Source organism: Lygodium microphyllum, chromosome 6 (genome assembly GCF_053477565.2).
Source record: "Lygodium microphyllum isolate KBCC chromosome 6, Lygodium_microphyllum_v1.1.10, whole genome shotgun sequence".
NCBI lineage: Eukaryota > Viridiplantae > Streptophyta > Polypodiopsida > Schizaeales > Lygodiaceae > Lygodium > Lygodium microphyllum.
In genome coordinates this window covers 108,914,943-108,924,878 of record NC_141140.1, presented here as the reverse complement: position 1 = coordinate 108,924,878, position 9,936 = coordinate 108,914,943, and the positions used below count along the sequence as shown (strand labels likewise).

Genomic DNA, 9,936 nt, shown 5'->3' with positions numbered 1-9,936 from the left:
GCCACGGAAGGCAAGGGAAGATAGAGAAGGAAGGGGAGATAGGAGTAGCGTGAATTGAGAGAGAGCACAGGTGAGGAAGGAAGCAGATTGAGTTGGAGATTAGATGTCAAATCAAATAGGTACCTTACAATCCTTTTGGGGTTGACTTATATAGTCCCCCACATTTCCCCTGCTATTTTCCCATCTATTTTCCACATAAAATCCATGCTTTTCCCACCTTCATTACAGCCATCCCTTCCCAAAGAAATTTGCCCTCAAAATTTCCATGAGGCTGCCCTGAATGAGAAAAATACAGCAGAAACTGATCAGCTTTGTAGGAGATAGGGGTAGTCCTGCACAATGCTCTCAGGTTGCCAAGAATTCTCATCTTCAGATAAACCTTTCCATTTGATGAGGTATTCTATGTAGGCTTTGTTCCTGAGCACGTGATCTCTGAAGCCTTTGACTTGGTCCGGCACATAAATGATGTGGCCCTCTTCATCCATAAGAGGCAACTCAGGAAGAACCTGGACATGCTGTCCGACATGTGGTTTCAGCAATGATACATGGAAAACATTATGGATCTTGGAGGTCCTAGGTAGTTCCAACTGATATGCTACCTCCCCAACTTTGCGGACGATTTTGTAGGGGCCATAATACCTGTGGGCAAGCTTGGTGTTGGTATTACCTTTCAGTGAGGCATATCGATTCTTATGGAGATGTAAATGCACATAATCCCCGTCTTCAAAAGATAAGTACCTCCTTTGTTCATCCGCATACTTCTTCTGCTTGCCTTGGGCATCCTGATTTAAATGCACATAATCCCCGTCTTCAAAAGATAAGTACCTCCTTTGTTCATCCGCATACTTCTTCTGCTTGGCTTGGGCATCCTGCATATTCTTCTTAGCCAACTACAGAAGGGCATCCATACTCACCAAATCATTTCTTGCTTGCTGATTTTTCACAGCCAAGTCTACAACCCCGGAAGGCATTCCCACTTTGCATCCATACATTGCCTCGAATGGACTCATGCCAATAGAGAGGTGTTTGGTGCTATTGTAACAAAATTCAGCCAATGCTAACCATTTGTCCCAAGACTTCTGTGTGTCATGACAGTAATGCCTTAAATACTCCTCCAACCATTTGTTCACCCTCTCTGATTGTCCATCTGTTTGGGGATGATAAGCAGTACTAGGCGCAAGGGAAGTACCAACTGTAGTAAATAATTCCTGCCAAAAGTGGCCCATAAACTTAGCATCCTAGTCACTCACAATCTCTTGAGGAAAACCATGGTGTTTGAACGCATTTTCAATAAATTGCTAGGCAACCTGTGAAGCTGAGTACCAAGTCCTAGTCGGTATGAAATGGACCTACTTGGTCATCCTGTCAACCACCATGAATATGCTATCCCAACCCTTATCTATAGAAGGCAAGCCTGTAATGAAGTCCATGGCAATGTGAGTCCATTTGCCTTCAGGAATGGGTAGCGGTTGCAGAAGGCCTACGGGTAACCGGCTGTCCACTTTATTTTGTTGGCAATGCAAACATTCACTAACAAACTTAACCACATCTTGCCACAAGCCATCCCACATAAAGCTCTCCTTGACATTTTCATATGTTTTTGTGATACCCATATGCCCTGACATAGGAGATGAGTGCATTTCCTGTAATACTAACAACCTGTACTTGGAGTCTGGCACAAGATAAATTCTGTCCCTGCACCATAACAGTCCGTTGCGGAGCTGAAATCGAACATGTCCTTGGCTGGATGGACTCTATAACTCCACAAAGATAGGGGCTGCATCAGAATTTTGCATGTATTCCTCCTGAATCCCAAGTATCCACTCCTGATGAAGCGTGGAAATGGCAGACAGTTTGCATGACCACATCCTGGACAAAGCATCAGCAACCACATTCTCTTTCCCTTTTCTATATTCAATGTCAAAGTCATAGGACTGAACTGCAGCCAGCCATCTCTTCTGCTGCATGGATAAATTAGGCTGCATTAAAAAGTACTTGAGTGTCCTGTGATCCGTTTTGACCTTAATCTTGCTACCGTACAGGTAGTGGTGCCATTTTGCAAAAGCATGCAAGATTGCCAGCATCTCTTGATCATAAACATGATAATTCATTTCCCTGGCATTAAACTTCCTGCTCTCAAAAGCAATCACACCATGCTCTTGTCTTAAGACAGCCCCTAAACCTTTGCCACTGGCATCCGTCTCAATAATGAAAAACCGTGAGAAATCAAGGCACACCAATACAGGTGCATTACTAAGGGCATCCTTGAGGTTATCAAAGCTGAGTTGTGCTGCTTCTGACCATTGGAAGGCATCCTTTTTCAACAAATCAGTGAGAGGGGCAGCCCTTTTGGCAAAGTGCCTAATGAATCTCCTGTAAAAAGAAGCAAGACCCAAAAAACCGCTGAGCTGCGTGGTATTATGTGGCTGCGGCCACTCCTTAATGCATTCATTCAAATCTCTGTAATCAATGCACATACGAAAAGACCCATCCTTCTTGGAGATGCAAAAGGCGAGGTGCTATGATCAATGAAGTTTTTCTCAAGTAAATCTTGCACCTGTGTTGCCACTTCTTCCCGTTCAACATTAGAAAGTCGATACAGGGCCTTGTTTATTGGTTTACTGCCATGTTCCAGAACTATGGCATGATCAACATCTCTTTTTGGGGGCAACTAAGATGGCATATCAGCAAACACATCCCCAAATTCTAAGAGCAATTTCTGCATTTCAAAATTATCCACATGGGGAATACCACCCTCCTAAGGTACAGAGACATTCAATGCATAAATGGCACTTTCTTTCTTGAGCTCCCTAGCTAGCTGCCTTGCTGAAATGACCTGCAATTTCTGATTCACAATGCCCTGCAATGTAACAGTTCTACCCTTGTGGCAAAACTCAAGAGATAAGGCATTCAAATCTATACTGATTTTCCCCAATGATTGCAGCCAATCACAACCCAGGACAGCATCTCTTGGCCCCATATCCAATGCCAGAAGATCACCTGCAAACTCATAATCATCAGAGAACTTGATCCTAGCATCCTGGCAACAATGTCTGCTGATCGCATGCTGTCCATTCGCTATCTCCACTTTCAGACCATGGTCTATCTCTGTAGCAACCAATCCCACTCTTTGCAATGTTCTGCAATTAATGAAACTGTGAGTGCTACCACTGTCTACCAATACATGAACAGATCTGCCATTAATCATTCCTTTCAACCTGATTGTGTCAGCACTTTTGGCACCCATCAAGGCATGAAGTGAGATGGTATACAGTGTAGACTGGGCATCCCAATAAATCTGCTCAACATCCACAGGGACATTACCATTAGCATCACCTCTGACATGAAAAGGCATTGTAGGTTGATGCTCCAACACAGAGAGTGTTGGCTTACAGCCTTTCCTGCCACATGTAGGCTGAATATCAATCTCATGCATCACACGAGTGGTTTGCTCAATAGCCCCACCCGGATCAAAGGGAAATGCAGTCCCCTTTGTGGCTTCTGTGTCAGGAGATTCATCTGCATCATGAGCTCCTGTCAATTCCTCATGAGAGACATCATGGGGGTCTGCTACATCAGCCACTTCATCATCATCTAATAATTCAATTATCATGCTGAGTTTGGCTGAGCTGACATTCTTCATTTTGCACACATCTCGGTGCTCAGGTGTCCATTTCTCTCCACACCTAAAGCATAAATTTGCCTTTTTCCTACTGTCCATTATGGCCTTGGAATGTTGTTTAACTTCTGATTTGTCGAAACCAGCACTGGGTTTGACACCTGACTTTGCATCCATGGGCCTGTATGGCTTTGCATATGGCATTTTACTCCCAGTAACCGTTGGATATCGTGGAAAGGGAGCAGCTGCTGACTTCTTATCGATCGAATCAGCAAACTTTGTCTTCCTGTCAGCCTCATAAACAGTACCATAGGAGCTACCTGACAAATGCTTGTACTTGCCAGCATATTTTGGCTCAAACACCTCAGCAAGCTGGGCTGCTCGCTCAATGGTTTGAGGATTATGAGCTCTCACATCAGCAGCCAGAGAGGGATTTAAGCCTTGTATAAAACGCAGCGGCTTCCCCTTCTCGGAAATGCCCTGTACAAATAAGGAAAGCCTCCAAAAACGCTGCAAGTACTCCTGGACCGTACCTGTCTGAGATAGTGCATAAAAATCAGCCAAGTATTGTTCAAGGATTAGGGCCGAGACGAAAGTCGTGACCATAAGCTCCTTGAACTGTTTCCATGTGGTCGGCTTTTGAGGTGACTCTCGCATGTAACGCCACCATGTATGTGCATAATCCTGTAAATGCATGCCAGCAAAAATGATCCTCTCCTCATCATTCTTAGGGTAGAAGCGGAAATAATCTTCCAGCTTCGTGAGCCACTCCTCCAACTCATTGGGAGTGCGAGTGTCACCCTTAAACTTGTGCACAGAGATTTTATATTTCACATCTTTGGCTGCGTTATTCCTGGAGTGACTATCAACATATCTAGCATCCTCACGCTTGAAGCTCACATACTGTGAAAAGGGCATCTCATCACGAACATCCTCAGGCAAAGCCCTGTATGAACGTAAGGCATCTGAAAGCATATCATCCATGTTTGCATGCTGCCCACTTCCAGCATCATGTTGGTTAGGAGAACCACTCCCCTGATGCATAAAGTGCGTCTGACTGAAAGCATTACCTCCCTGATACGCAGGCTGAGTCTGACTAAATGTATTAACAGGAGGTGTCATCGAAGCATACAATCCCTGCTGAGTCTGGCTGCCAAAAACATCTCGGTGAGTGGGTGGCATAGAAAAAGGCTGAGAAGAGGACTGGCCTCTCTCCCAACTGCCCTGAAACCCAACACCCAATCCAGGCATGCTCGCCGTGGGCGGAAATATGCCAGTAGGCCGGCCCAAAATGGACGGCTCAGCCAATGAAATCTGCAAGCCAAATAGCGGCCTGGAATCAAAAAAAGAAGTGCTCGGCGGCACGGTAAGGGAACACCTATATCAACATAATCCCCATGCTGGGGTGCATGCATAGAACCAGTATCATAAGTGCGACGGCCATCAGCCATAAACCCCCTGCGTGGGTCAAGAAAATCACCCTGGCTATCCGACTGATCTCCGTGCTGGGTTGCAGTCTACTTACCCTTATCATGCATACTGATGGCAGTAGTGATCTGCTGCCCAATGTTCTGACCCATCTGGGTGATAGCTGTATCGTGCATAGCCATAGCAGTGGTGAGCCGCTGCCCCAACTGCTGACCCATTTGTTGAAAAGCCCCCTGAAGCATCGAAGCCAATGCATCCAAAAACTGTGTCTGTAGGCATAGCAAGAACTGGCTGTGAGGGAGGTACACCCTCTGTAACTGGCATCTGCTCCTGCTGAGCAACATCATCGCCATGCTGAAACGTCTCATTTGATCGGGGTGCACGCTTGGGGGCCATGAGTGCGCGATGGAGTCGATCCAGTGGAAGGTGCGGGCGGGTGACGGAAACGGTGGCGGAGGAACGACAGAATCACGACAGCGTATGACAACGAGGGGTGCACCGAACAGGCGCAAAGAGATTGTCAGTCCGGTGGAGATGGCGTATTCCGGTGGAGATGGCGCAACGGCGGGGCGGTGGAGATTGCAAGTCGATGGAGATGGCGTATTCCGAAGGAGATGGCGTATTACTACCTCGTGGTCGAGCAACACTGGCGAAGACGGTGGCAGGCAGTAACGGTGACGTGAACAGAAAAAAAAGACGGACGGAACTGTAGCGAATGGACAGAACGGTGAGGGCGACGTGAGGCAAAGAAGTGACGGCCGAAGCGAGGCTCCTGGTTTCTCCAAACGAAATGTTGAGTTTGTGATTAGCGGAAGCAAACGGAATGGCTCACTGGTGGAATCGGTGCGTGAGGGAGTTTGGCCGCCCTGAGTGCCTTGATTCCAATCGACCTGCACTCTCTTTCACGTGCTGGATTCCGCTTGGTTCACCTAGATAACAATAGTTCTGTCCATCGATACAAAGCTGCTCTGTAGGTGCCAGAATTTTAGGCAATGCAATGAAGGGGAACTGGGAGATGGAAGAAAGCCACAGAAGGCAAGGGAAGATAGAGAAGGAAGAGGAGATAGGAGTAGCGTGAATTGAGAGAGAGCACAGGTGAGAAAGGAAGCAGATTGAGTTGAATCAAATAGGTACCTCACAATCCTTTTGGGGTTGACTTATATAGTCCCCCACATTTCCCACATTTCCCCTACTATTTTCCCATCTATTTTCCACATAAAATCCATGCTTTTCCCACCTTCATTACAAGGTACTTGCAGGAGAGATTGACTTGGTATATGTCAACGCACAGGATCAGATAGCTGATATTTTCACAAAGGCGTTGGATACAGAGAAGCTTCAAAAGTTTCGAAGCTTACTTGAAGTTGCAGAGATAGAGTTGAGCTTGAGGGGGAGTGTTGAGATGGCAAGCTCAACCCTCCCCCTCAACACATGCAGACATTGATGATGGACCACCTGGCTAGAAGGGTCTGCACGTCTACACTTAGCACATTGGTGGTTATTATAATACTCACATGGCCACTGACTTATCACTTATTGTATCTAGTTTGTTACACCTACCTACAACCGGCAAAGATATAGCGCCAATCGATTAGTGTAGTCTGTTATGCATTGTTTGACTTAGTAGGCCATTTTTCTTTATGTTGTATCTTATCTATACTTTGTATACATTGTATAGGGTGTGAAAGAAAAAGAAATCAGCAAGAAAACGTTTTGGCTTCCATCTCTCTTATTGCGAGCTTCCTCTTGTGTATATAGTGTGTGTTTGGCACAGCAGCCCAAGCAAGTCCCCCCACCACGCAATTCCTGGCAGCCTAGACATTGGACCAAAATAAAGAATATTTATCTTTCTTTGTGCTTTACTCTTTACAGGAGGTCTGAAATAACATTTGCAGCCGGAATGAGGCTTGAAAATGATTTTTATTCATCTGCATCAAGGAAATTGCAGCAGATTTGAACTGCTGGGGCTGAATCACTGTAGTAAGAAATCAGAGCAATGCAGTCTGCATCAAAATACAACAGCAATGAACAATATTTTATTTTGAGCTGGATGATCAGTAGACTACAGTTACAGAAGCTACAGCAGGTCTGCTGCCACCAGCCCAGGTCTGTGGAACAACAGAAACAGTGATTTTTACTGAGAAGCAGGTCTGAAACAGTCTATACAGCAGCCTTAAAATCATATTTCATGTCAGGAACAAACAGAAGGTTGTAAGAATGCCAGTTAGCCACACCAGTCTCTGGAGTCACTGCAGATCACAGGAGAAATCACAGGAGTCTTCATAGAAATGACAGTAGGTCGAAAGATCTGTAGTAGTGACCAACAGCAGGAAGCATCAGCAACTCCAAGATACTAGTTTGTTATATCCTTGCAGGTCTTCATCTTAAGCAAAAGGGCAGGAGTTATCTCCATAGAAGAGACAGGCCTGCTTCTACTTTGAGCAATAAAGCTCTGGTCAGACTGATGGATGAATAAAATATCCTTAAGCTCTCTAAGCACATCATTGGCACCTACATCCCACTGCTGTCCACACCCCTGCTGGCAGATATCTCAATTCATGGAATGTTGTCCAGCCTTCTCCTGCTAAGACGCCTTGTTTGCAGCTATCATCCCACTATCCTAGCTGTGGTTCAGACCTGCTGATGATCACTGACATCTGTGTTTACATTATGCAGCTGCCACCCAGCCCCTGTACAATATCCTGGCAGTCACCCAGCTTGCAAGTTGCCACACCTGCATTTTCACTACAGCCTGCATTTTCATGCTGTGGCCCAGCAGTTTTGACTGCCAGCAGCAGATCTCTGGCCTTGTCAGAGGTCCATCATGCAGTCCAACATCAGAATACAACACTTTCCAGCCTTTGGCATATGATCAGCAAGCTGTTGAGCAGCAAAACATAGATCTGTCCAGACCTGAGCAGGAGCAAAAACTTGAACAGTGGGCAGACACCAGCCATAGACAAAGAGAACTGCAGAACAAAGGGTTAGGGAAGATGTTTGATGCCAAGAAAAGGTGAAGGCAGGGTGAAAACAGCAGGGCAAAGGCGTGGAAAGGATAAGCACACAGCTGGAGAAGCAGGGCAAAAGGCAGCAGGTCGTAAACACAGCTATGGCAAGGGAGGAAGAAGCTAGCAAAGATGTGCAGCCTGCTTACAGTGTAGAGACAATGATACAATGTGAGAGATGGCAGCAGAAGAAGGAAAAGGGTACTCCAGCAAAATGAAAATAAAGGCAACAAGATGAACTCAGCTGGATGATGAAAAAAGTTAATTGATACCAAGCTCGGGCACTGCACATGCTATAGTGTGTAGCTGCAGTTAGGCTGCTGGAAGTGATAGTGACCAACTAACATAGTGTCTATCAATTGGCAAGAAACCCTAAAATACTCTCGCATGGTGTAACCCTAAAGAAACCCTAAAAATATAGTGACTTTGTACTGCCCTCAAAAGAGAGTTCAGACTTGGGTTCCATGGAACATGAGATGATCTTGTAAGCAGCCATCCTAAATGTAGTGAGCATCCTGGTGTGATAACGCTATTGTGAGATAACGATGCCCTAAAGTGGTAATATATCTCAAGACCAAGGAAGAAATGGAGAAAGCCAAGGCCTGTCGTATCATAACTTAGTGCTAAGTAACTTTAGGATACATCCCACCTCCTCTATATGGCTACTTATCAAAACCAAATCATCAACATAAAGAATGATGAGAACACACTGTCAATCCTCCAATCAAAAGTGAAGATTGGGGTCATGATCCGATCTCTTGAAGCCATGCTGAAGAAAGAAGTCACCTATCTGTTGATACTAAGCCATAGGTGCTCGCTTTAGGCCATAGGGCCTTTTGCAAATGATAAACATGGTCCTCCTTGCCTTTCATACTAAAACCGGCTGGCTGATCCACATAGCTTTTCTCTAAGATGTTGAGGAAGCTGATTTGACATCCATTTGATACATCGGCAATTGATGATGGGCCACAAAAGGGGGAGGAAAATCCAAATGGTAGACATCTCTATCAACCAAATACTTGGCCTTATAGACCTACTGAACACCAATGATCTTCCTCTTGGGAGGATATGGAACTAGTTGCCATGTATGATTCCACTCAATGGAACCAAGTTCTTCCTGCCTAGCATGAACCCAAGTCTCATCTAAGAGAGTCTCCTAATGGTAGTAGGCTCCCTGTCATCCCATAATCCTAGTCAAGAGGGCATAGTTCACACACTGTGAACAACCCTAATCCTATTGAAGCTGCTTAAGGTGAGCTAATCTTCAAGGACCAACGTCTATTAGTGGGGTCAGGAAATGAAGTAACTCCCAACTCTTGAAGGACTAATCATGATTCTATGAAGGAGACGGTGAAGCCTTGGGCACCTTTGGGACTTTTGTATCCAGCAAGGGCTTCTCAAATATAAAGCTAAAAGATCAGGCATGGATACTAACCAGCTATTATTGCCATAACTGTACAAAAGCCCAAAATCTACAGCACTCCAATGAGAGCAGACAACTGATGGAAGAGAGTACAGAGGTCCACTTATGGCAAGAGGAGACATTTCAAAGTATCTCCAAATTTCTCAGATCCAAAGAGTCACCCAATGTAAAATTTGATAAATATATTTATTCTTCAAGATCCAAAAAGTTACCCAAACCATCTTATTATAACCATTTTATTTTACAAGTCTTCTCTTTTATGGCCTAAAGAAACATATCACCCAAACAGATTACTTTGGCAAAAAGCAGGCCAGAAATTGATCATTTCAAACACTGAACCTTACATTGATAGACTCCATCTACATAGAAATGTGCTCATCAAGTCAATATGTATACATTTACAAAGACTGTTTTTTGTGTTAAGCATCCTAATGTGAACCCTTAAACTCAGCCTATGCAAA

General features: G+C 44.9%; 2 protein-coding genes and 1 pseudogene across 2 annotated transcripts; all 3 read right to left on the bottom strand.

Moving 5' to 3' along the window:
• Window positions 1-305: 305 nt before the first annotated feature.
• LOC148034952 (uncharacterized) lies at window positions 306-875 on the bottom strand. Its single transcript, XM_087680742.1, has one exon. The coding sequence runs from the start codon at window positions 873-875 to the stop codon at window positions 306-308; it is 570 nt and encodes a 189-aa protein (XP_087536868.1).
• An 879-nt stretch (window positions 876-1,754) lies between these two features.
• On the bottom strand, window positions 1,755-3,355 carry LOC148034951 (uncharacterized). The gene is made up of 3 exons (XM_087680741.1): window positions 2,768-3,355; window positions 2,558-2,671; window positions 1,755-2,438 (listed from the first exon to the last, which is right to left on the bottom strand). The coding sequence occupies exons 1-3, from the start codon at window positions 3,353-3,355 to the stop codon at window positions 1,755-1,757; spliced, it is 1,386 nt and encodes a 461-aa protein (XP_087536867.1).
• A 115-nt stretch (window positions 3,356-3,470) lies between these two features.
• LOC148034950 (uncharacterized) lies at window positions 3,471-5,070 on the bottom strand (annotated as a pseudogene).
• Between the last annotated feature and the right edge of the window lie 4,866 nt (window positions 5,071-9,936).

Excerpts from the sequence above, each read along its gene's own strand:
- LOC148034952 (XM_087680742.1), bottom strand. The coding sequence starts at position 875 with ATGCAGGATGCCCAAGCCAAGCAGAAGAAGTATGCGGATGAACAAAGG.
- LOC148034951 (XM_087680741.1), bottom strand. The coding sequence starts at position 3,355 with ATGCCTTTTCATGTCAGAGGTGATGCTAATGGTAATGTCCCTGTGGAT. Across the intron at positions 2,672-2,767 it reads TTTATGCATTGAATGTCTCT|TTGCCCCCAAAAAGAGATGT; the intron begins GTACCTTAGGAG and ends ATGCCATCTTAG. Across the intron at positions 2,439-2,557 it reads GGGAAGAAGTGGCAACACAG|GAGTGGCCGCAGCCACATAA; the intron begins GTGCAAGATTTA and ends GAATGCATTAAG.